Below are 26625 nucleotides of genomic sequence, written 5' to 3'. Positions count from 1 at the left end.
TACCAACTTGACAGACAAAACTCACGCAGAAAAGCAAACTGTGTTTCTTTCTAAGGCAACGGAAACCACGTTAGATAGGTCGGGTGAAGTGATACAGGATAAGATCCTGAATGTCAGCCATCAAACCATTCCAATGCCATTAATTTATTCCACATTTGCATTTCAGCTCGTGCGGTCTGCCTCATTCTCCAGGGGTGGACAGTTGAGGTTCACCGATTTGGACCTCCCTTTGCCCAACGAATTCCAGGCCTCCTTTGGGTTTCAGACCTTTCAACCCAGTGGCATGTTACTTAATCTCCAGGCACAGGTATGAAATATTGTATGAATACTGAATAAGATTTAAACCTGAATCAAGTTTGATGTCAAAAACAATAGAGATATTTTGAAGGTAAACTAGTTGGGCATTTCATCTATCATCACACGGTAAATGACATTGCCTGTTTCAACCATGGAGGTTACTCCTCATCATAGGGCAAGTCCTAAAAGAAATAAGGCTAAGAAAGTACATTAGAGTTTACAGAGTTGAATTTGTATGTATTCATGGACTCGTTTTCATTCTTCCTGGGTTTATTTCATGAGTTAAGGTGAATTATAACTGTTAAAAGTAATAATGGAGCCTGAAGTTTTCGATAGAAGAAAAAAATCCAAATGTCTCCCCACTATTCCTTTTTGATTCCACAGAAGATAGCTCTTCAGATTCCTTTTTTGCAACAGTAGCTGGTTGGACAATATTTACGTCTGGGGAATGAGAGAAGATAGGGTCATTGGCTCTTTGTTCATGTATAACAGAGCGACAAGATGGTACCCTCTACAGCTTCATAGGATTTCCCTTGTGTGGTTATGTAGGTATAAGTGTTAACTAATATTTAGAAATCCCCTTGTGGAATGAAGCAGATTTTAGCGTAGAAGTAGAATATTGACATTCTTGGCTTTGTTTCTTAGGATTGTCTGCACAAAAAAATTAGTATTTGTCAAAAGGAAGAATGGTAGCGGATTCTGTGGTCTCTCTTGATATATATTTGCTCATCAGCCTTTAGAGATTTTTTTAATTATTTATTTTTATTAACATATAATGTATTATTTGCCCCAGGGATACAGGTCTGTGAATCATCAGGCTTACACACTTCCCAGCACTCACCATAGCACATACCCTCCCCAGTGTCCATAACCCAACCACCCTCTCCCTCCCCCCTCCCCCACCAGCAACCCTCTGTTTGTTTTCTGAGATGAAGGGTCTCTTATGGTTTGTCTCCCTCCCAATCCCAACTTATTTCATTTTTTTTCTGTCTCTACCCCCCAAGCCCCCCACTTTGCTAGAGATTTTTTTTTTAAACTACCCCCTGAAGAAGCACGTGCCAGCACTTTGACTGCAAGAGAGCCCTTCCTATCAAAGTAGGGTGTTTCAACCTAGCTCTTTTGACATCTAGTGCTTGTTTCCCCTGCCAGGGGTAGGGACATGGAGTACACAATATACAAAATGGTCAAAGGCCGGCAGAAGAGTTGACTTGCAAAAGAGGGGATCACTCCTCGACAATGGAGGGATCCTAGAGATATCCCAGGAACACTGCCCGCAACTCCTAGTGGGTGAGCTAAGGCATACATATAAACTGACATTTATCCAGTTCATAAAGAAAATTACCAACTGAAAAAAATAAAAATAAAACTGACAGTGGTGCCAGCCACATACTGTAAAATTGTTCTATTTTTTTTTAAGATTTCTTTATTTGAGAGAGGGGGAGGGGCAGAGGGAGAAGAGAGAGAGAATCCCCAAGGCTGAGTGCAAAGCCCAGTGTGGGGCGTGATCCCAGGACCCTGAGATCGTGACATGAGCTGAAATCAAGAGTCAAAATCAAGAGTCGTATCTGTGATACTTAACCCACTGAGCCATCCAGCCACCCCCATAAAAATTGTTTTGGATTAAAAGCTCACTGAATGATGACATCTTGTTGAAAACTGGAAAAATTGTACTTGATAGAAAAAAAAATCAACAAAATTAAAATGACAACTGCAAAAACTACACGTATTTTTTTTATTAAGAGTTGACAGAACCAAATCATCATGCCAAAATTTCAATCTATAGAGTCTGACATTAGAAAATTGAACTTCCTAGAAATTATGACCAGAAAATTAAAAATTCATAATGACTGAAGAGAAGATATCATTGCTATAATCATATATTTTAAGAAAGGGATGAATCGAGTCTTCATCTCAAAATTGATTCAGAAAAGAATTGATCCTAATGAAAATAACTTCAGAAAAAACAAAAACAAAAACAAAAAAACTGTTTTGTATCATTGATGGAGAAGTTAAATTGGAAAAAGAAAAAAGAAAAAAAAGGTGAGGGAGCCTGGGTGGCTCAGTCAGTTGAGTGTTTGCCTTCAGCTCAGGTCGTGATCCCAGGGTCCTAGGATCGAGCCCTGCATTGGACTTCCTGCTCAGTGGAGAGCCTGCTTCTCTCTCTTCCTCTGTCAACTGCTCTGCCTCCTTGTGCTTTCTCTCTCTATCAAATAAATAAAATCTTTTAAAAAAATTAGTTTAGGGACATAGGTCCATAAGAGGCTTTTGACAGATTCATCAGTGTTGAAATAATCTGCATAAGACTTTTATTTTCATAAACACAGAGTCAGAATATTCCAAAATAATCTTTAAACTGAAATAGTGAAGTCAAAATATTTGGATCAAAACATCCTGTTTTATCCATAGTGTTGACCATAACTTCAGTATTGATATCGCCATAATTTTTCAGTGGAAATTAATGACATTGACGGGTATATTCTATGATGGTTTCAGACCCGGAACCTGCAGATCTCCCTGGAAGACGGTCACATTGAACTCAGCACCAGGGATAGCAACAGACCGATTTTTAAATCTCCGCAGACATACATGGATGGTTCACTGCATTACGTATCTGTGATAAGTGACAACTCTGGGTGAGTGCGACAGCACTTTTGCCAGTCCTAAGACTTTTATTTAGTTTGATGGAATTTTCTAGTATTTTTTTTGTGAAGTATGTGTCTTGATGCTAACACTATACTACCAGTAAGTCTTAGCCTTCTTCCTGGTTCTCTATCAATGTCCTTATTTAAAAAATGCATAGATAAAAATCCATCAGCCAAAAGGGGGTTGGATCAATGAACTGTGGTCTATTCAGATGGTGGGAATGAAACCGAGTAATGAGCACAAAAGATCTCCACCTGTAGGATGTGGATGAACTTGGCAGCGTCCTGCTGAGTCAAAGAGATTGCACATAGAAGAATTCATCTCCTGTGATTTCATTGATATAAAATTCAAAAACAGGCAAAGTTAATTTCTTTTATCAGAATTCAGGATTCGGGGGTTATACCCTCAGACGGGGAAAAGGGAGCACATGGCTGGGTTCCTGAGTGCTGGTCGTTTCTGCTTCTTTGGGTGGGCGCTGGTGTCATTGGTGTAGTCACATTGCAAAAATTTCACTGAGCACACAGGATATGTGAACTTTCTGTATGTATAGAATAATAAAAATGTAATTAAAAAAAGAAATACATGAAAAACAATTTCAGTGCTCTTTAAAAATAAACCTCGTTGAACAAGTTACTTTAGGTTAAAGATATAGAGTCTGAGTCGAAGACCCTAAGTTGGCGTTGGGGTGAGAAACTTTCCTTCCCTGCCATTCTCACTCTTGTTTTGCCTTCCTCCTCTTCCAGACTCCGGCTTCTCATTGACGACCAGACTCTGAAAAGCAGCCAAAGGCTACAAGACTTGTCGGGTTCCCAGCATCCCCTGTATCTGGGCGGGAGTCAGTTCGAGGGTTGTATCAGCAACGTTTTCATCCGGAGGTGCGTGCCCTTTACCGGGTGTGTGGCTGACGAGCGTGACCTGCCTCCAGGGAGGGCATCTCCTTGCTCTAGTAGTGAAGTTGGGTTTGTCACCACGTGCTGCGTGAGGCTCTCATGGCATCAACTTTCAAACAACTTCTTAGACAAGATACACACATTAGGAACAAACCACCTCCCATAAACTCCCGCCCGGGGCCCAGCCTCCCTTTGTAGGAGCAGCTTTGGCCCAGAACCTTAGAAAAGGTCTACTGAAAGTTACCTTTCAGAGTATGGCCCTGAAGATTTTCCATACTGAAATTTTACTCCATTTTAATCAAGGTCATGCAGTTTGATTTCATCAGTGCTCCCCTGTTTTGGGGAGGCTGAGGACTTGCATGGGCCTGCACTGCTGGGAAACCAGATCACCACGTGTTGAACCTGACCGTGACTTTTCATAGAGGAGCCTGGTGCTTGCAGGCAGATGTTCAGCTGTTCTTGAAGGAAGGCCCAGGACTGATCAGAAACCTTGGTAACCTTTGGGGGCGCTTGGGGGCTCCTACTGTCCATCAAGGCTCAGACATGAAACAAGCAGGTTTATCTGTGAAACTCCCTTGCTCAAATGCAGCGAGCTCATCCCGTCTGCAAACTCACCTCTAAAGCTTCCTGATGCTCACCGTCATCCTAGGTCATCAGCGCCCACTTTTCTCCCCTGTGCATAGTTCATTTTCACATTTCTAAATGACAAAGAACACACTATCATCCTCTGGCTTTGCCCCAGCCCTAACCGTTCGAGCCAATGAAATTTCTTAAGCCTTTCCTTGAGCAAGGCAAGGTGCTGGGAATTTTAGGGACGGCAGAAATGTTTCACAGCACATCGGCCTCCTCTGAGCCCAGCGTCTCCTCTAGATATAATGTGCAGGTAGAAAGTGAAAGTTTGGGGCGCCTGGGTGGCTCAGTGGGTTAAAACCTCTGCCTTCGGCTCCAGTCATGATCCCAGGGTCCTGGGATCAAGCCCCGCGTCAGGCTCTCTGCTCCGCGGGGAGCCTGCTTCCTCCTCTCTCTCTCTCTGCCTGCCTCTCTGCCTACTTGTGATCTCTGTCTGTCAAATAAATAAATAAAATCTTTAAAAAAGAAAAAAAAGAAAGAAAGAAAGAAAGTGAAAGTTTGCCCAAAGCCCGACAGTAAGAGTGTGTGGCTTTGAAGCAAGCTCTGCCAGTGTATCTTCCTTGGGATTTCAGAGTTGGACAGTGGTTTTCTTCTCCACCCTTGTTCCAGGCAATCAGAGAGTCCTGCTGTCCTGGACTTGACCAGTAAAACTTTCAAGAGAGACGTGTCCCTGGGAGGCTGCAGTTTAAACCCACCGCCTTTCCTCCTGTTGCTTAGAGGTTCTACAAGGCTTAACAAATCCCACACTTTCAATATCAACCAGGTAAGGGTCCCCAACACTGGCTTTGCTTCTCCCCCCGCCCCGCCGAGGATTCTCAGAAGCAAATCCTGCCTCATGTGAGATGTTGGGGAAGGGGTGGGAGTGAAGTGAGGGGTATAAATCACCTGATCCCTTGGTGGTCGGTGCCCCCAGGAAGTGGGATTGATGGGTCAAGAATAGTTGGATTATACCAAAATGTAAAAAAAAAAAAAAAAAAAAAGGTTTCCTCTCTTTTACTTTGTATCTTGGTGAAAATTGGGCAATTTTTGCCGACAGAACAAATTGAGTCTGAAGTGTCTCAAGTCCTCAGAGGATGTCTTGCTCTTTTGACACTTCTGTTGTGTCTCCAACAGGTACAGTGTTCTCTAGAGTACAGGAGTCATGCCCCTTCCCTGCCCAAAGACTGCCCTCCACCCCGCCTCTTATGACAACATGTATGCACGCACCCAGGCCTTAGCAAGACCAGTGTGGTTTGACCTTGACTGCCCATTAGAAACAGCTGGGGAGCTTTTAAAAGCCTAAGGCTCAGGTTGCATCCGCCCTGCCCCCCACAATCAGGTCAGATGCTCTTGACAGGGGGGCCAAGTGGCAGGAGCTTGTAAAGCTTCCAGGTGATTCTAATGTACAGCGCTAAGAGAGTCTAGAAGGAAGTACAATTTCTGATTTGAAGGAGCAGAAGCATCGTAATGAATTGGACACAGGGTTAGGACTTAAAGAATTCTTTGCTGTGCCCAAGGTCAACAGTCTGACCTCCCCACGTCCGGAGGTTATAATTAAAACGATTAATGGGTAATGCTGAGTACTTCCTTTGTGCCAGCCATCATGCTAAGCCCTTTAAGTGGCTTTTCTTACTAAATCTACAAGTAACCTTGTGTGGGAAGTAGTATTACTAAGCTTCTAAACTTCCGTATCACCATCCTAACGTAATAGTAGCCAGGGAATCTGTGACAAGCCACATGTTAACAGAAGAAAATGGGACGCCTGGGTGGCTCAGTTGGTTGGACGACTGCCTTCGGCTCAGGTCATGATCCCGGGGTCCCGGGATCGAGTCCCACATCGGGCTCCCACCTCCATGGGGAGTCTGCTTCTCCCTCTGACCTTCTCCTCGCTCATGCTCTCTCTGTCTCTCTCTCAAATAAATAAATAAAATCTTTAAAAAAAAGAAAAAAAGAAAAAAAATGCTGCAGGGTAGAAAGGTAAGCAGTTGGCCCAAGTTCCCACAGATAGAAGGTGAGGTTGGAAATCAAAACCAGACAGTGCCCCCCCCACCAGCCTGTGCCCTCTTAACATGAATGCGCTTCTCTTCAACACACTTTTCACTCACCATCAGCCCCATGCCGCTCACCTGCCAGTGTTTTCCCTGTGGCACAGTGACTTGGAAGAGTTGAATAGATAGCACGTCATCCGAAATGTTCTATGCTATTAAGAAGAAATACAGTTCGTAGAGGGGAGTCATTTTACTCTTAGGAGAAGAACATTTTTAGGATGGCTCCATCAGGAATGAGATCATGTGTTCCCTCTTTTCACTGGAAGGCTGAAGGTTATAGAGAGACTGAATTAACCCAGAGATGGTGGAGATGGAGAGAAGGAAATGGATCCAAAGCTTTTGAGAAGATAGAATGTACGGGACCCGGATAGTAATTGAATGTGGGTGGCAAGGGAGAGGCAGGAGTTAATATCATTCCAAGGCATCTAGTCCGGCTTATTGGATGGATAGGGGTGCTGTTCATGGAGATAGGAGAAGGACAAGTATTTGGAGGAAGAGACTGAGGGGAGTGTGTTTTATATTGAGTGACAGGAGCCCACAGGACATCTCCAGGGAGAAAGCTGGCGGGGCCTGTCAGGTCTCTGAGGGGGCCTCAGCAGATGGCGGGGGTAGGGGCTGGAACCTTCCATGTGGGAGCCGCCAGCAAATACACTGTATCCAATTGTGCCTCTGTTCTGTGCAAGCCCCCAGATTAGGTGGAATAAGACGTTAATTCTGCCTCTGAAAGCTCACTGACAGAAACAGAAAGAAAAAGAAAAAGAAAAACAAAGCTTTGTGGTTAAGGACTAGACTTTGGGGTCAGACTTGCTGGGTTTGCATCAGGCTTTATCACTTACTAAGTGTGTGACCTTGGGTGATTATACAAACTCTCTGTGGGTCTATTTCCTGCAACATAATGAGGATATATAAAGTAATATCTCATAGTGGTGCTGTGAGAGTTAAATGGGGTAATAAACACAAACCATGTAGCAAAGTGCCTGGCACCTGGTGAGCATCAGCTGTGGTCATTATACACTGTAACAACCTAAGTGAAAGGCACAAAACATGCCCCAGACCTGGGGTGGCAGAGATTTTCCTGCCCCAGAGATCAGGAGGTGACACAGCAGCCGGGTCTGGAGGATGGGCTGGATTTAGACAAGTGAGTGGTGCCACTGTGTGAGCAGAAGCCCAAAGCCCAGAGGCAGGATGGCTGCATAGTATTCCCTTGTATATATATACCACATCTTCTTTATCCATTCATCTGTTGATGGGCATCTAGGCTCTTTCCAGAGTGTGGCTATTATGGACATTGCTGCTATAAACATTCGGGTGCATATGCGCCTTCGCTTCGCTAGATTTGTATCTTTAGGGTAAATACGGAAAACCTAATCTTGAAAGAATTTAAATTTGTTGGGAAGCCTTTAGCTATTAGCTCCAAGTGTAAAATGGCTTAAACAGTAAGAGGAGCTATGAAGTCAAGTAATAGACAGTTTGGGAACAAGTAGGGCTTGAAGCCTGGCCCAGCTAAGCTCATCTCAGCTCCATCCTGTGTAGCTCAGGGCTTCCTATTCTCACCGGGGCAGCAGCCAGCACCACGTCCAAGGATCCGCTGGGCTTTATTAGTAACGAAGTATTTCGCAGAGGCCCCGCCCCCTTACTCCCCCTCCAAGCTCACTGGCCAAGAGGGAGGTCACATGTTCATCCCTCAACCAACCAGTCCCTGACACAGGGAATCCATGCCCTCCATCTTGGACAAACAGATAGGCCAGCTGAGCCCTGAGTCTTGGGGGAGTCATGGGCACAGGATCAAAATCTGGGCTCCCCCTAGCCAAGAAAAAGGGAGGAGCAGGTGGAGAGGCTCGGTTTCTAACAACATTTTTTCTCGTCCTACTTGATATTTGTTATAGTTGTTTTTGAGCACTAAAACTTTGTTCTGTTCAAAAGCTCATCGCATCCTCTAGCTCAGGACATGCTTCTGTGTATGGTTCAATTCTGATTAAAGTGAAGACAGGCTGCCCTCACCCCCATGCCCTGCCCCTTCTCTCTCTCACACACACTCACCCCTTCTGGTTCCTGCTCTGTTTTTGCACTAACGTGCTGCAGAAACCCAAGGGAATGGCTGGCTCCAAGAGGGGTGGCAGGTCGTCGGCTCCATGTCCCTCTGACGGGCTGTGCAGGCTCATGCTGTTGGCCGAATGCTGGCTCTCTCAAGGATGCCATGATTTTCCCACAGCTCCATGGTGGGGAGGGGCTCTGGATACCCACTGGCCCCAGGGGCGGCAGCTTGTCAGGAAAGAGGCCAGACTTGTGTCGAGGATGGGAAGAACATGCATCGTCCCCAAGGATGAATTCATCTCTATTGAGTTAATCTCCTAGGATCGGAGTAAAAACTGAGCGAGGCACTTAGCAAGATAAGTATTCTTTACTCTTTCCCCTTGATACTGAGCTCTCCTAAGTTTTTGCTTCTCTGCTTTGCAGCCATTGCAGGACACACCAGTGGCCTCCCCACGGAGAATGGAGATATGGCGAGAGGCCCAGTCTTGCCTACCACCTCCTGGGGCCCAGGCCAGTCATGGAGCCCTCAGGTTTGGGGACAGGCCCACCAGCCACTTGCTGTTCACGATTCCCCAGGAGTTGGTGACAACCAGGTATTTTGACTCAGAACCCGACTCCGCATTTGTACCCCAGAGCAGGTCAGCCAGCAGGACACCATGTTCCTGTCACTAATGAAGTGGCAACACCACTTTTGGGGAAAGGGGGGCTGGCCCGCGCAGGGCACAGCCCGTGACTACGCAAGTGTGCTCTGTCCCCGCAGCTGGAAGGCACACGTGACATGTGCTGCTCAGGGCTGAAACAGTCCGCTGGGCTCTGGTGTAGAACTGACAGCATTCTAAAAATACAACTGATATTTCCTTTCAAAGCTGCTGTTTATTTCTATGATAAATCACCTTTCTTCTCGACATTCTATAGTCAGAAATAATTCTTGTAAGCAGACTCAGTGCCACATAGATCATTTTTAGAGAGCTCTTTCGGATTTCTTGTGCTAACAAGTCGCATCTCTTCTGGGGAGGAGGGAGTGAACAGAGATATTAATTATGTCAGGACAAAAAGTAAGAAAACAAGGCTTGTCATTTTCATGTGATTTGGAGACATAAATAACAAGGTGCCAAAACTCCTTTATGATTTATGTACAGAAGCAGAGTTTCCTGGGGTCAAAATGGCCTGGCTTTAAAACCCAGCTTTCAGTCCCCACTCAGCCACTCGCTGGCTGTGTGACCTCAGGCCACTTGCCAGGTGGGTCTTCTGGGATGCAGATGTCAAGATGGGATTAGATGTTGCAAGAGATGTACTGTTCCTGTGGGAGATAAAGGTGAAGGGAGCAGGGGCTGGTGGGAACAGCCTTACCCTGAGACTGGCCCCACACCTGTGGATGACGGAGCTCCCGCAAGCAAGGGTCACCCTTTAGAAGAGTCCAATGTTGGGCATTAATGGCCTGGCTCTAGTTTTGCTGTTGAGCTCTGTCGTTGGCTGGGAGTAACCCATATGCCATTGCAGATCTGAGGGCACGGGGGCTGGGGACTCCCACCCACGGTGCCCTACACCAGTTCACTCAAAGGGGGTTTGGAGCAGCAAGTTGATGGGTACCATAGGCTGTCGTTCAACTTTTCTAAGCATCAGCTTTCTCTCCATGAACTTGGCATCATCAGTGTTTTTGCAAGTTGCTACATCTCTTTGCACCTCAGTTTTCTCATCGCTTAAATGGAGCTGATAATGCTCTCCTTGTAGGGAGGGATGCAGTAGCTTGCAAGGAGCCGGCCCTTGGAGGCCCACTCCGCAAGCCAAGTGCATGATTCACGGGCAGCTATGAAGGCCGGAAAGGGGAAGGGTGGAGTTCGGAAGGAGAACCCTATGCCAGCAGCTCCCCATCTCCATTTGTGCCACGGAAAGGCTGGTGATCCCTGACTTGCCAATGGAGACTGAGAAATGAGGTCCCACTCAGTTATTAGCCCTTCCTGGGGCTACCTCTTGGGAGGAAGGCCCACTCCCCATCACTGTGTTCTTGTTCAAGTTGACCTTCGGGACAGCAGTCTCTTGCAGATGCTGCCCAGCCTCCCCACCCTCCTGCCTGGGCTCTGGCTGTCCTCCACCAGAGCTGCCCTCCCCCTCCCTGCAAAGCCTCCTCCCGGAGCATGCTCAGTGTGGCGAGTTCTCTGGCTTCTTCTGATGATTCAACCCCAGCACCTTCCCATGTCACACCACAGGATATGTAATCAATGGGGAAGTGGTAAATATATGGTTAATATATTTTGGTTATAATATACGGCTGATACTCCTTTGCATGGTATATAGATGAGCATATTTTCAGGGTCATGCAGGTCCCAAATATGGACTATTCCTGCTCTCCGAATTTATATTCTAGCAATCCGTTGCCTCTCCTTTGAAATGCTGCACCACTATTTTCTCCTGCTGATGAATGTATAAAAAAGCCACTTCACCTCTGCCTGACTCTCCCATCCACCAGCAATGAAGCGTCTGAGCTACAGCATCGTACGCGGGGATTTGAATCCACTAGAGTCTTTTTTGGGTGTCAGTCAGTTAGCCTTTTATGAAAGAGAGCTGCTTTAGGAAATAACTCTGGAAAGCAAATGTCAAGCCTGATAACCAAGCCCACATATGTAAAGTACTTTAATTCTGTAGCAGGTTCGAATATCCTCCTGAAATTGGCTAACCCTCATCCTTCAAACCTCCGCACGCAGCTCCACCAAGAGAAATATTGAGCAGTGTCACCATCTGGTTGGTTTAATTTAACAAATATAGATTTCCCTTCCATTTTGAAGAACACCGTCCTCAAGGAAACTCCCTCATCTAAAAAATTCAAGTATCTCCGCGTTTGCTCAGCTTCATGGTATTAAAAAGCAAAGAGAAGTGACAGTGTCGTTTTCTCTTCCACTTCCTGATTCTGCCTCCAAGTTTTCCATTTATCATTTAATTCACTATTCCATTATTTAATTCCACTCAACTGTTGTCAAGTGGCTGCTGTGTTTGAGGCACCCAGTGGGGATACAGCTTTTAGCAGGAGAGACCAAGTTTCTGCCTTCTGTCACCCAAGGAGTGGGTGGTGACCGCCTGCTGATACCGGGATCCCCTGCCACCTTTGCATGCTGCCCTTTAGGCACTGCTGTCAGTGCACCTGTACACCAGAAACACCTAAGAGCGAAACCTCCATCTCTGCATTCCCAGTGCTCTCCACAGTGCCTTTACACATGCTGCATATTCATTCAGTATTTGTTGGATACATGGGTGGGTGGGTAAAAGAGTGAATGTAAGTTCTCGTGCAAAGTCAGTCTTGCTCAGCCAGATATGCATACACTATGTAACCATCATGCAAAGGAGTATTAACTTTCATTTTCTTCTTTTACTGCATGATGCTTGCTTAATTCCTGTTCTATCCTAGATGGGGTCTTAAGGTCCAAGAAATAGAAAGGTGGGTGGGAGAAAGTGGATCCATACTTTTCTGCCTCTGTGTTAAATATGTCTCACAGAAAGAAAATGCTTACCATATGCTTGAATCAAATCATTGTTAGTCCAGTTGCCCCCCGCACACACATACAGCTTTTAAAAATTCCCAAAGAGATCGGTCATTTAATCAGCACGTGCCTTGGTTTGTTCATTTGAAGAATGGGGGTTGGGGTGTTTGCGCCTCACCCTCTCTTCCAGCTTCAGGGACTCAGGAGAACACTAAAAACCTCTCTTTCTTTCTTTGCCTGTTGCTTTATTTTCCCGACAGGTCACGGTTTGCGGTGGACGTGCAGACGGCTTCTTCCAGAGGCCTCGTGTTCTTCACGGGCACTCAGAACTCCTACATGGCTCTTTATCTCTCAAAGGGACGACTGGTCTTTGCCTTGGGGGCAGACGGGAAGAAACTGAAGCTCAAAAGCAAGGAGAAATGCAACGATGGGCAGTGGCACACGGTAAGCGCGGGGGCTTCGGGGACCCTGTGAGAAGCTCCCATTGCCGCGGAGCTCCCTGCAGAAAACCTGGACAGGCGTCTCAGCCACCTGCCAGCCGCAGAGCTCAGCACAGACAGAGCTTGTGTGCTCAGAGGTACCGAGCACCCTAACACCTTGGCAATGAAGACCACTGCACACACTGTGCAAGGATGTTGTGCATCGATGTCTCGATGCCAAGATAGGCTCAATTCACTGCTTCTTCAGTCCCCACGGTGCCTCCCTGGCTTTGTCCCCTCCCTCTCCCACCCCTGCTGCCTGGACCATTTCTCTCTGTCAAGATAATGTCCAGGTCTCTGGGGCCCCTTTCTGAGCCCAGAATATCTTCTGCATAACACAAGCTTCAAGACCACATCCCTAGCTTTCCAGATCTTGCCTGAAGGCATCCCAGATGGCAAGAGATACAGGATAAGAAAGGATAAGAGCTGGGATTCAAGAGAGAGGCAGGGCCCAGATCATACAAGTGTTGCAGCCAAGGTGAGGACTTGGATTTTATTCCAAGTATCTCTGAAGCTTCTGAAGACTCTTCAACTAAATAACGAGCATTGCATGAACAGGTGGATATTTTCAAACCTGTCTTCAACTGAAGAGCTGAAATGGGGATGAGTGGCCAGATGCATGCCACTGCCTTTGCTTCAAGAGGCCACAGGGAACACGGACAGAATTACCCTGTCTAGCATGTGCTCCCCAAACCGAGAGGACTTGCTGAAGGATCTCGCATGCAGAGCGTGAAAGACGAGTCCATATCAAGTCCTGTGATTTGGGACCAGCAATTGGGACAATAGAGGGACTGCTACTGAGACGCAGAAAATGGGGAATAGGGGCATGTGGGCTGGGAAGGAGCAGTTTAGAGCTGGGCAAGAGTCAGGGTTCTGCTGTGAACCTCCTAGGGTTGAGTTGCCTGCCAGACACTCAAGCCCACCGCTCTAGAGAGTAAAGGCCAGAGGTCTCAGCTGGGAGTACAAGTTGGGTAGTCATTAGTAACAGTCTAAGAGCCGTTAGATGGCAGAATGCACCGTAGAGCCCAGGGGTCTTGACTTTTAGCAAAGAGTTGAAAATATGTGCTCCCTTGTTAGTTAAGAAGTAGCCACTGGCCCCTTGCTCCAGGAGCCCTGCCAAAGGATTTTTTAAAAAAAATATTGTATCCATCTATATGAGAGAGAGAGAATGCAAGTGGGGGAGGAGAAGGAGGGGGAGATGTACAAGCAGATTCCATACTGAACGTGGAGCCCAAAGTGGGGCTCGATCCCAGGACCCTGAGACCATGACCTGAGCCGAAACCCAGAGTCCAGTGTTCAACCGAGCCACCCGGGCACACTGAGGAATCCTTGTAAAACTCACTTTTCTGGGGGTGCCTGGATGGCTCAGTGGGTTAAAGCCTCTGCCTTCAGCTCAGGTCATGATCCCAGGGTCTTGGGATCGAGCCCTACGTCGGGCTCCCTGCTCAGCAGAGAGCCTGCTTCCCCCCAACACCCGCCTGCCTCTCTGCCTACTTGTGATCTCTCCCTCTTTGTCAAATAAAAAAGTCTTAAAAAAAAAAAAAAAGCTCACTTTTCTAGCTTCCTCTATTCAGTATCTAACATGACCTCACAAAATCATGATGACAATGACAACAGTATGGAGAAAATTTTCTGATTTTTTTTTTTAAAGATTTTATTTATTTATTTGACAGAGACACAGAGAGAGGGGGAACACAAGCAGGGGGAGTGGGAGAAGGAGAAGCAGGCTTCCCACTGAGCAGGGAGCCCAACGCAGGCCTTGATCCCAGGATCCTGGGATCATGACCTGAGCCAAAGGCAGACACTTAATGGCTGAGCCCCCAAATTTCTGACTTTATAAAGCTCCTTGAAGAAACAGAAAAACATTGTTTAAAAAAAAAATGGCCTGTGATCAGTAATAAAATGCATCACCAATTGTCAAAGATAAAACATGTTAATATATTTTCTTTACTCTTAAGGTGGTGTTTGGGCAAGATGGAGAGAAGGGGCACTTGGTTGTGGATGGTCTGAGGGCCCGGGAGGGAAGTTTGCCTGGAAATTCCACCGTCAGCCTCAGAGCACCCGTTTACCTGGGATCCTCTCCCTCTGGGAAGCCAAAGGTAAGTAGTTACGCTTCACGGACACACGAAAACATGCTCAGCATCACTAATCGTGAGGGAAATCCAAATCAAAAGCACCAGAGAGAGCACGTCACCGCTGTCAGAATGGCTGTTATCAAAAGGACAAGAAATAACAAGTGTTGGCGAAGATGTGGGGACAAGGGAACCATTGTGACCTGATGATGGGAATGTAAATTGGTGCAGCCGTTGTGGAAAGCAGTATGGAGTTTCCTCAGAAAATTACAAATAGGAATTCCGTACAATCCAGTAATTCCACTGCTGAGAGTTTACCCAAAGAAAATGAAGAAAGACCCTAATTAAAAAAATATATACACCCCTGTGTTTTCTGTAGCAGTATTCACAGTAGCCAAGAACCCAAGTGTCTGCTGATAGATAAATGGATAAAGATATGAAGATGTGATACACACACCCATACACACACGGAGGAATATTAGTCATAAAAAAGAATGAGATCTTGCCATTCATGGCAGGAGAGATGGACGTAGAGGCTATTTTGCCAGATGAAATAAGTCAGAAAAATACCATATGATTTTACTCATATGTAGACGCTAAAAAAACAAAACATAAGGGGTGCTTGGGTGGCTCAGTGCGTTAAAGCCTCTGCCTTTGGCTCAGGTCATGATCCCAGGGTCCTGGGATCGAGCCCCGCATCAGGCTCTCTGCTCAGCAGGGAGCCTGATTCCCTCCCCTCTCTCTGCCTGTCTCTCTGCCTGTTTGTAATCTCTGTATGTCAAATAAATAAATAAAATCTTTATTTAAAAAAAAAAAAAACATATGCGGGGCGCCTGGGTGTCTCAGTGGGTTAAAGCCTCTGCCTTCGCCTCAGGTCGTGATCCCGGGGTCCTGGGATCGAGCCCCACATTGGGCTCTCTGCTCAGCAGGGAGCATGCTTCCCTTCCTGTCTCTGCCTGCCTCTCTGCCGACTTGTGATCTCGGTCTGTCAAATAAATCTTAAAAAAAAAAAAAAAAAAAAACATATGAACAAGCAAGCCAAAAAACAAATAGACTCGTAAATACAGAGAACAAACCGGAGGTTGGCAGAAGGAGAGGTGGGGGATGGACCAAATAGGAGAAAGGGATTAAGAGATACAGATTTCCAGTTGTAAAATAAATAGGTCATGGGGATGAAAAGTACAGCAGGTCTGTGGTCAGTGATACTGTAATAACTATGTGGTGACTACATTACTACACTTAGCATGGGGAGCATTTGGTGCAAAAAAGTAGTTATGCTTTAGAACCATATAGAAAAATAATTCACCTTATAATAAAATTATGAAGGTGGTGGAAAGGCACAAACTTCAGTTACAAAACAATTAAGTCCTGGGGATATAATGTATGGCATGGTGACCATAGTTAATAATAATACTGTTTTATATATTTGAAAGTTGCAAAGAAAGTCGATCAAAGAAAGTTGCAAAGAAAGTTCTCGTCACAAGAAGAAAGGGATTTCTAACTTTGTGTAGTGATGGATGTTAACAAAACTTATTGTGGTGATCATACCACTATATACATATACATAAATATATATATATATATAGAGAGAGAGAATATCACTATGCTTTTACACTTGAAAATACTATATGTCAGTTACGTCTCACATTTTAATCATTATAATTATATAAAGTATTCAAGAATCTCAAAATATTTTAAATAATTTTTAAAATCCCTAATTGAGGGGTGCCTGGGTGGCTCAGTGGGTTAAGCCTCTGCCTTTGGCTCAGGTCATGATCCCAGGGTCCTGGGATCGAGTCTCGCATCGGGCTCTCTGCTTAGCAGGGAGCCTGCTTCCCCCTCTCTCTCTGCCTGCCTCTCTGCCTACTTATGATCTCTCCCTCTCTCTGTCAAATAAATAATAAATAAAATCTTTAAAAAATAAAATCCCTAATTGATGTCTAAAGCCCACAGAGAATATTCCCCCTTTCCAACCCTTCACTTTTTAAAGAAAAAAAGATTCTATTTATTTATTTGACACAGAGAGATAGTGAGAGAGAGAGAAAGAGAGCGCAAGCAGGGGGAGCAGCAGGCAGAGGGAGAGGGAGAAGCAGGCGCCCTGCTGATCAAGGAGCCCAGTACAGGGCTCGATGCAGGACTCAATCCCAGGACCCTGGGATCATGACCTGGCTGAAAGCAGACACTGAACCAACTGAGCCACCCAAGTGCCCTCCCAACCCTTCACTTTCAAGGTTCAGCTTGACATACTGGCCTGAGGGAATGAATCTAGGGCTTCTCCATGACTTTATAAATATGAATCTGTCAGTTTCTCTTCCAGGAAATGCACAAACATAGGTTTTAGATTGTAGATGGAGATTTTTTTTAAAGATTTTATTTATTTATTTGACAGAGATCACAAGTAGGCAGAGAGGCAGGCAGAGAGAGAGAGAGGAGGAAGCATGCTCCCTGCTGAGCAGAGAGCCGGATGTGGGACTCGATCCCAGGACCCTGAGATCATGACCTGAGCCGAAGGCAGAGGCTTTAACCCACTGAGCCACCCAGGTGCCCCGTAGATGGAGATTTTTGATTAAGATACTGTTTTCCAAACTTTAGCAATTTGTGTCACATTCAGCATCTTTGCCAAACAGAGGTAAAAAAATTATTTAATAGCTTGCTCCTGGTCAACTCACAAGTTGTGTTGATTTTATTTTTTTAACATGTGCTGTTGGGGGGAGGGGCAGAGAAAGGATCTTCAGCAGGCTCCACATTCAGCACAGAGCCAGAGGTAGGGGTTGATCTCACAACCCTGAGATCATGACCTGAGCTGAAATTGAGAGTGGGACACTTAATCAGCTGAGCCACCCACAACCCCCAAAGTTAAGTTTATTTAAAATATATTTTTGTCTCCCCATGCATGGAAACCCAGTATTTTTTGCCATAAAGAGTAGGTAACCACAAAATAATGTTATTATTAATATAATATAACATTATTATGTATATTAATATATATTACATATACGTTTAATATATCTATATTATATGTATTATATGTTATATTATATTATATATATTATATTATATTATGTTATATATATTATATGTATATGTATATATGTATATATAAGTACTATATATGTACTTAATATATATACTTATATATTAATATATAGTAATAATATAATAGTGATTTTTAAAAAATATTTTATTTATTTATTTGACAGAGATCACAAGTAGACAGAGAGAGAGAGGGGGAAGCAGGCTCCCCGCTGAGCAGAGAGTCCAATGTGGGGCTTGATCCCAGAATCCTGAGATCATGACCTGATCCAAAGGCAGAGGCTTAACTCACTGAGCCACCCAGGCACCCCAATAATAGTGATTTTAAACACAAAATAGTGTTATTAAAGTCTGGCCAGATAGTGTGGCTATGTTCCCTTCATTTGGAGAAAAAAGAGTTTGACAACTGATCGATACATCTTACATAATTACAGGTGACATTTAAGACATATTCATGCAAAAATAGAATGTGTTCCTTGTCTTAATCAGAAGGTTAGAAAGGGAACTGAAAATGGACAAACTTGGTAAGTGAATATGTGTTTTAATGTTATTTGGTGCCTGAAATAAAATTATCCCAAGAACCAAACTTTGGAAAACTTGGGGCTAAGGGAAAGAGACAAGTCCGGGAAGCAAGGATGTGTGCTACGTTTGTCAAGGGCAAAGGTTTTGAGGTGGCCCTGGCTCCGGGGCTGAGCTCGGTGGGCACCCTGCTGTTCCTCTCTCCTCCCACACCAGGAGAGTCCCCATCACATCTGCATCACTTGGGGTGCCACACCCAGCTGTCTTTCTTCTCCCTGATTTGCCTCTTGCTCCCACGCAGTGAAGTAAGGTGGCCGTCTGCACAGTTCAGGCCTAGAACCGCCCTCCCCTGAAAATGCTGCCCCAGCTCAGCCCCTCTTGCCCCTTCCCTTGGGGCTGCTGGCCCATTCTGCTGTGAAGTTTGCTTGCAGTGCAGGAGGAAGGCCCAAGACCCAAATCTGGGCCTGGAAATGGACCTAATTAGAAGAGGAAATTTCAGGCAGCTTAGATTCTAGGCGGTCAGGCTGACCTCGCCTTGGCCACCGTGTCTCAGCCTGGGCATAGGCTCAGCCTGGTCCACTTGAGTTTTGCACTGGGGTTTGGGCCAAAGCCCCAGCAAGTCATAAAGTATTGTTCTGCTTTATTTCCTGTTATACATATAATATACATATATATTTACAATATATAATATAGTTATATATAATCAGTTTATATTAATACTGCATGTAACTATACATGTGTATTATATAAAATGGATATTATATAATACTGTGTAATATATATGTGATATAGCATATAGTACATATATAATAGAAAACATTAATTGCCAAAGAGAACCCTCAATGTTAATGTTTGCTTTTCTGTAACCTCTGTACCTATTTCCCTCTCAGAGAGGTCACAGGTAGGGGTAGCTATTCCGAAGCACAATATGGGCACTCTTTTGTCCTGGATACGTCACACTCAGCATCCTAATATAAGGGACAACCCATAGTACTCCATTGCATCACCCTTACAAACCAAGTTTCTCCTTGCAGCATTCCTTCCACTTGAGGGGGCAAACCAACGCTTCCTCTCTCCTCCATATCCTTTCGGAGGGCAGGCAACATCCAATCACCTTCTCCTCTGAACACCGAAATCTGCAGTCGGCTGTGAGGGCTTCAGTGTTAGGTGGTGACCTCCCCTGGACGGTCTGAGCTTGGTTTCAGAGACAGGCTCTTCATTGGATTAGGTGGTAAATCTTAAGACACTAAAAACTTCATTGTGAGTCCGATGGGTAGTTTACCGTTGATACTGACACCGTCTCTAATATGCATCTCTAATGTCACCATGTCTTAAAACTGGCCTATCCTGCACCTGTTGTGTAGGATTCCAGGGTCCTAAAAGCACTTATTCTGGAAGGAAGTTTAAGGATTTTATTCAGTGAGTCTTCCATTTCTTTTTGAAAACTTATTGAAAGTTACAGTCTTTCTCCCCAGAAAAATGTGCAGAGAACATCCGGTATGTAACTTAAGGGATCACAGAATCCCCAGAGGTACACCCTCGGGCCCCCCAGGGAGGAGCCCTTGTTCTGGGCAGGCTGCTCGAGGTGCTGTCTGTATCCCCCGATGCTGGGCCTTGTGTCTTCCTTTAACTCCACGGCATTCATGATTTGTTGGTGGTGCACTGAGCCCAACAACGTAGGAAGCTTTTTTACACTTTATTATTTTTGGAATGTTTTGACCTCTTTTTCAGTCAGCTGCCCTGCATTAAGCAATCACATAGGCTCACGAAACCATCAGAACGGGTTTGCACTTGCAAAGAGACGGTGAGATGTGGACACCATAAGGCAGAAGGTTCCCCTCTTGTAGCCCCGTCTGCAGACCTGGGTCAGGTCACTGACCAGCACTGGCCAGCAGCTTCCACCACCCCTGCCTCCAGCACGCAGGTGACCCCTTAGACTTCAGCCACCCACCGGACAGCTGGTGTGCAGGCTTTTCTTGGCAGTGAGGACAGGAAGCCAAATGAAACGTCAGGCCCACCTGATTCTGGCAGGATGGTTGAATCCCCCTACCTGTCCCCTTCTGCAGACAGGTGTCTTGCCCTTAACCTTGGCTGCCCCTGTTTCTCTGGGAAGTGTGGCTTAACTTAATGAAGCTTGCTTTTCTCTTCTTGCAGAGTCTCCCCCAAAACAGCTTTGTGGGATGCCTGAGGAACTTTCAGTTGGATCAGAAACCCCTGGACACCCCTTCTCTGAGCGTTGGTGTGTCCCCCTGTTTGGGTGGCTCTTTGGAGAAAGGCATTTATTTCTCCCAGGAAGGAGGACATGTCGTCCTAGGTAAGGGGCAGTTGCAAAGAGTTTAGGTCTTGGAGTTTGAAGAACTCGATCCTTTTTTCTTGAATTATGATATTTTAACTAATTTTTTTTTCTTTCCTTTTGAAAGCTAACTCTGTGCTGTTGGGGCCCGAATTTAAGCTGGTCTTCAGCATTCGCCCAAGAAGCCTTACTGGCATCCTAATACACGTCGGGAGTCGGCCGGGGAGGCACTTATGTGTTTATCTGGAGGCTGGAAAGGTGCGCACGTGTGAGGACAGGGTCTGTGGGTTTCATTGCCAGAGACCCCAGTGGGTGGCGTTGTGAGGGAGAGGGATCCCATCTTGTTTTAAGAGACCTGATTTCAGGGCTAACTTAGTGTTTTCCTTTAGCAAATCATTTGGTCGTGTTTCCTGTTCATCATCTTTAAAATTGGGAAGACTCAAACAAGCTGGGCCAAATTCTACCTGCTCCACTAAGTTATATGGCCCTAGGGAAGCTACTTAACTTACTTCAGACTCACTTTCTTTATCTTTAAAATGTGGGTAATAATGCTGATATCTTAGGGCTCTTGTCAAGAGAATAGAAACTGTATATTCAATAAATGTCCATTTTTCTCTCCTCCCCTTCACCCTTGTCACATTTCCACTTTTCCTCATAAGGGCAGTACCAGGAGTCATGGAATAGATGTTCCCAACAGCTGTCTACACCGTGTCATGCCCATGCCCATGGCCTGGTGTCCACTGAGTCAGTTTTGGATTTCCCTTATGGTCCCTACACCACCCACCCGCCTCTGTGGCCCCCAAGGCTGGCCCCTCGGTCTGCCCCCCAGGCTTCCTTTGGGTTGACCTGGACTCCTCTTTCCGCGTAGGCTTCTATTGCTCCCTCCTGCCCATCCCCTCATGGGCCTGGTCAATACCCTACTCTCACCACCAGATTCTACCTCTTTCCTTTTCAAAAACTCTTAAAAAAAAAAAAAAAAATCCTTCCAGGAAGACCTCAAGGCAAAGAGGTACATGATAATGTTAAAGAGCAAAAATTCAACTGAGTGAATTTGAAGATCTTGTTGACCTTACTCGAGTCATGAATCAGGCAGCATCCCATCTAGCAAGCAGAGGGGAGCTCTGAGGAGTTGTACAGAAGGAGCCAGGGTGGGACAAGGAAGTCATAAGCAAAGGAAAAGAAAAGATTCTTCCAGGCAAGGTCACCTTCCATTAGGGGAAGGGCAGGGGGTCTTAGTAGGTGGATTACCTCACCTAACTTTTGGGGTGGGATTTGTGGGGGGGGCAGGGAATGAAGAAGACCTATATGACAGATTATAATGTCATGGGTGCTGTTCAGAAAATTCCTGACTGATCTATTAAGACTCCATTTCTGGGGGAGGTTGAAAGGTCACTTAGGTTAGGTATTCAGCCCTGGTCTGGTAATGGGGCTTAGGGGGCTCCAATTGGGGCCTGTGTTTTTCTATTTAGCCATAATATGCCATTTGCCTTCACCTCTACCCTTCCATGGCTTATTAGCCATGAGGGGTAAACTCCCAGAAGAAGATAAAACAGCCCAAACTCCTAGAACACTTTGTATTTGCGATGTGGTCTGTAAGTGTGAGCAAGGCCTCAGGCCAGAGGCACAAGGAGCCCCTTGCTGGGTGGCCTGGAGAGAAGGCCGGCTTTTCAGGGGAGGAGGAGGGGCTCCAGGAAGCCTTCTAGAGGGGAAATCATCACACCCACAAACACTGAGACCTGATGACCTCGGTAAGGGCAGTGACGTTGTTTAGCTGGAAAATTGCCTGAGAATTGGCAGCACGATCTAGCTACATGCAAATTAAATGCAAATAGTTACCCACTTGCTGATTTTAGTCCTCACCTTCCTTCACCTTGCTTCAGCCCTTGGCCCTAGCCCAGAGAGGGGGAATTCAGGATTCTACATGCTAGCATGAGGACCTGACCCCTGACGCGTGCCCAGTACAAATGCAATCCATGAGCTTGCTGAATTCGTTGAACAAGAGCCCCGTGTAAGGCGTGCATTCATGGAATTATTATCATTGTCTGGGCCTTGCAGCAGGGTGTACGCCTCAGCCAGCATTTTTGCCTTCCAAATTTCACATCCTTCTAAACAGCCACTGTCACATGCTAACAGCTGAGAAGGCTCTACCATGCTACCCAGTGCCCTCTGAGTGGAGCCTGCGAAAGGAGGGGTTTGGACTGGGAGGACAGGGCTCGTGGTCTTTGGCAGCGATGTCAGGCTGGGCCCCGGGTTTACAACTTGCTCGCCTGGGAGGGGTGCAGCAGAGAGATTCTTGCAAAGCTGGCCCCCATATCATCTCCTGGTGTGGGAGGGGACTTACGTCTAAAGTGCTTCCGGCTAGCAAGGTGGCAGGGGCCGGGAAAGCAGGAAGCCTGGGAAGTTGGCTCCACCAGCCCTTCTAAAGGCCATAGGAAAACGCCTGTGTGTTCCAGGTCACGGCCTCTGTGGACAGTGAGGCAGGGGGCATCTTGGCATCGGTCACACCAAAGCAGTCTCTGTGTGATGGACGGTGGCACTCCGTGACAGGTATGATGGCCCGTAGCCTGTTGTTCACACCCTGAAGCTGTCTCCCTTTCCATCTGGACTTGAATGTCCCTGAGGCTGCGTCAGCTCCTCAATCCCTAACAGTCTAGCCAAGCTCAGCCACGCCCCCCACCCCCTTCCGGGTTCACAGTGCGAACACCGCCATCCTCAGCCCACCCCAGCAGTGAGGACGCAGTTCAGGGTGGCTGCCACCGGTGTGCTCCGTCCTTTGTCGCCTACAGAGAATTTTTTTCTTTTTTTTTGAGCTCGGAAAACTGATAAGCTCTGTTTGTTTTCGAAGCAGTATAGCATTGTGATTTAGATTTTGGCTCTGAAAGAAAAAAGAACAAAGAGGAAATCTCAGTTCGGGCCTTTACCTAAGTGACCTTGAACAAGCCACTTAATTGCTCTTTATCTTCCGTTTCCTCCTCTACACAATGGAGGTAAAAAAGTAGCCTCCGCCTCCCAGGGTGAAAATCAAACGGGATAATGTATGTAAAGTGCCCCACAGGGTCCAATATGAAGCAAGGGCCCAGTAAGTATTTGCTATTACTATTGTTAAAGTTTATTGTTGGGCTGGTTTTTTTAATCACCATTTAAAGTTACTGCAAGGGATAGACATACCACTGGGTGGAGAAGGGCCTGGCCTCCCCCGGCCAGTTGGCTGTTTTATGAGTAACCTGTGTGTGTGAGTTTGGAGATACATTAAAGCGCATTGGCTAAAATGTCTTTTGTAAAAAAGCTAGTGTCTGCCTGTCTAATTGGAATGCTAACTCCACAGCGATTAGGGACGACTGTTAACATTGGAGGAATTTTATTTGGAGGGTCAAAAAGTGACTCAGGTTTCAGAAGTCAGCGTCTCCCAGAAAGAAGCTAAGATCACATGAAATAAACATGACTTCTGGAGACGGGGCTCGGAATCCCAACCCATTCAACTTGTAACTGTCTGGTCAGGCTCCTCAATGCCTTGAGAGTCATAGTCTCTTCTCTCGGAAAGAAGAGTGAGATATCTTCCTCACAGATGCATTTAAGGGTTGAATTCTGTAATGTATGCAGAACACCTAAATACCCCTTGGCATTGAGAAATTAGTTGAATTTCAGTCTAGGTAGACTGAATTCCTATCAGCAGCGCTCCCACGGAATGAGTTGAGCAGAAACCCGTGATGACACACTAGTGGAGACTTTAAATATTAGGCAGCGCTCTCCTTGGGTGACTGACCTGACCAGCTTCCTTTCCCCCCAGTCACCATCAAACAGCACATCCTGCACCTGGAGCTGGATGCAGAGAACAGCTACACAGCTGGACGGCTCCCCTTCCCACCTGCCGACACTCGCGAGCCACTACACATTGGAGGTGTCCCAGGTAACTCTGGTCTTGGCTTCTCCTACACCCATGTTGCCCCATGTCAGCTCTTAACATGTCCATCTTAGCCCAGCAAATCCAACGCCCCAGCCCATGGGTTGTTAGCTGAGCAGCAGTTGGCTGGACGGTGGAGACAGTGAAGCCCTTTGCTCCAACACATGGGAAAACTCAATTGCTAGCAATGGGCATGTTGTATAGCCCAGGCCACATTCCTGCTGCTGCTTCTATCCCAGGCCTATCACTTATAAGCCCCTCTTACAAGGCTGCGTTAACCTGGAAGCCTGGTATTAGCAAAGAATCAGGAAAGGGGCTGAGAAATTGGTCTCTTCTCTCCCGTTGCTTAGTTTTCCTGGTGAGTTATTAAGCTCTGGGGGGCCAGAATGGGAGGAGCAAACAGGTTCTGGAATTTTGCCTGGAAGGAGCTTTGTCATTCTTCCTTCTTTTATGTTCCTCCAAATAGTTTGTTAATTTTATGGGTCTTCCATGACCCATAAAAAGCACCAGAGTTCAGAGTTATTATCTATTGATTTGGGCTGTGGAGTCGGCTTCTTGGAAGGACTCGAAGAATAGCCTTGTTGTTGACTGATCATAGCAGGTGGGGGTGTGGGGTGCCAGCTCAAAGGAGGAGGCCACCAGGTGGCCCAAGTCCCTCAGTCCCTTGAGCTCTAAGAAGACTCTTTTTTAAATTGGGTACATTCACTTGACAGAATGAATTACCCACTGAATGTCTCTCCTTTTCTCTTGAAGTTGGTTTGAAGACCATGAAGCTCCCAGTGTGGGAATCATTTTTTGGCTGTCTGAAGAACATTCAAGTCAACCACGTTCCCATCCCTGTCACGGAAGCCCTGGACATCCAGGGGACTGTCAATCTGAGTGGCTGTCCTCACCACTAACTCAAACCCATCACACAACAAGGGAAGCCATGCACTAGACCTCCAAGAGCACAGCTCTGCAACACACCTCCCTCTCTCCCCACAGGATCATTCTTGACTTAAGACACCTTCTAGATGAGGTTGCTAGCAAGTCTCATTTTGAATTCTGACCACACGTACTCATCATTTTAGCACTCAGTGCCCCATGTGTATTTTATATAAAAATCCCATTTCTCGAAGATGTCGAACAAATTGTTACATGCTTTTGGTAATCTCCTCTTCCACTAAAAATGAAATGTCTTTTAAAGAACATTATCTTCCACCTGGTTAAAAAATAAATAAATATCTTTTAAAGCACTTTAAAAACACCAAAATTGTACATGTGTTAAGGGCTTATAACTTATGGGGTTAAATAAAGGCAGTGTATTCTTTAAATGATGATGTTTTATTAGCATTAAACCAATGGTTTGATGGGCATTGTTAATCATACTAATTCTTCAGCACATGTTCAGCATGCTACCTACAACATAATTTTCTGCAGATAATCATGAAGCACATAGCAATGAGGTACTTTGTGTGCCCAATGTTGGACATATAATCAGGCACAAGAAGTAAATCCTGCCCTGAATGAGTACGCAGTCCAATTGGGGAGACATGCAATATTCGTAAAATTTTTAAATAACTGACAAACCGAATTAATGAGCCTCTATTTCCCTTTGGTTTCCCACGTATAGTCTGCTACCAACCAAGTCTCAATTATGATTATCAATTCCTTGAGGACAAAGACTCTCTTGGAGGAGAACTGAGATGGCTCTACATCCTGTAATTAAAGCTTTGCATGGCAAGCTAACAGAAGTTAGTAGGAAGGAGGACTTGCTTCTGGTTTTATCTACAAAATAATGAGCCATGTACCAGGCCAATAATATTATGCAGCACTGGGGCGCCTGGGTGGCTCAGTGGGTTAAATCCTCTGCCTTCAGCTCAGGTCATGATCCCAGGGTCCTGGGATCGAGCCCCACATCCGGCTCTCCGCTTGGTGGGGAGTCTGCTTCCCCCTTTCTCTCTCTGCCTGCCTCTCTGCCTACTTGTGATCTCTCTCTGTCAAATAAATAATAAAATCTTTAAAAAAAAAATATTATGCAGCACCACTCTTCCTAACGAAGAAGACTAAGTAAGCATTTTTGTGTCTTCTACATGGTATTTGTCCCTCAGAAGAAAAAGAACAAATAATTCTGAAATTTGGACATAGTAATCCTATATGGTATCCTCGATGCTCCCTGCTCTCTCCCTCTGAAACGGAGCCACACTCCCTTCGACCCAGTACTCTTTTATGACCCTCAACACTACAGGCCTGTGGGCATGTTTTCTAACAACCATATCTGTACAACCGTGGAATATTCTCCTGGAGAAGTAGCAAGTTCCCCATCACAGAGGGCATTCAACAGAGGCTGACTGG

The 26625-nt window shown here is 45.7% G+C and overlaps 1 protein-coding gene across 3 annotated transcripts in view; it reads left to right on the top strand.

Moving 5' to 3' along the window:
- The window catches only part of LAMA3 (laminin subunit alpha 3), a 262818-nt gene extending 237214 nt beyond the window's left edge, over positions 1–25604 (top strand). For all 3 annotated transcript variants that reach the window (XM_047697035.1, XM_047697036.1, XM_047697037.1), the window contains 12 exons: positions 167–307; positions 2791–2930; positions 3684–3815; positions 5070–5223; positions 8945–9114; positions 12255–12438; positions 14432–14572; positions 20252–20411; positions 20518–20648; positions 22844–22937; positions 24178–24297; positions 25045–25604. In XM_047697035.1, coding sequence (XP_047552991.1) covers positions 167–307; positions 2791–2930; positions 3684–3815; positions 5070–5223; positions 8945–9114; positions 12255–12438; positions 14432–14572; positions 20252–20411; positions 20518–20648; positions 22844–22937; positions 24178–24297; positions 25045–25190 — 1713 coding nt within the window. In that variant the 3' untranslated portion in view covers positions 25191–25604. The remainder of the gene's footprint in view (positions 1–166; positions 308–2790; positions 2931–3683; positions 3816–5069; positions 5224–8944; positions 9115–12254; positions 12439–14431; positions 14573–20251; positions 20412–20517; positions 20649–22843; positions 22938–24177; positions 24298–25044) is intronic.
- The last annotated feature ends 1021 nt before the right edge of the window (positions 25605–26625 follow it).

This window comes from Lutra lutra, chromosome 12, assembly GCF_902655055.1.
Source record: "Lutra lutra chromosome 12, mLutLut1.2, whole genome shotgun sequence".
In the NCBI taxonomy this organism is placed as follows: domain Eukaryota; kingdom Metazoa; phylum Chordata; class Mammalia; order Carnivora; family Mustelidae; genus Lutra; species Lutra lutra.
This window is presented reverse-complemented; position numbering and strand designations above follow the sequence as displayed.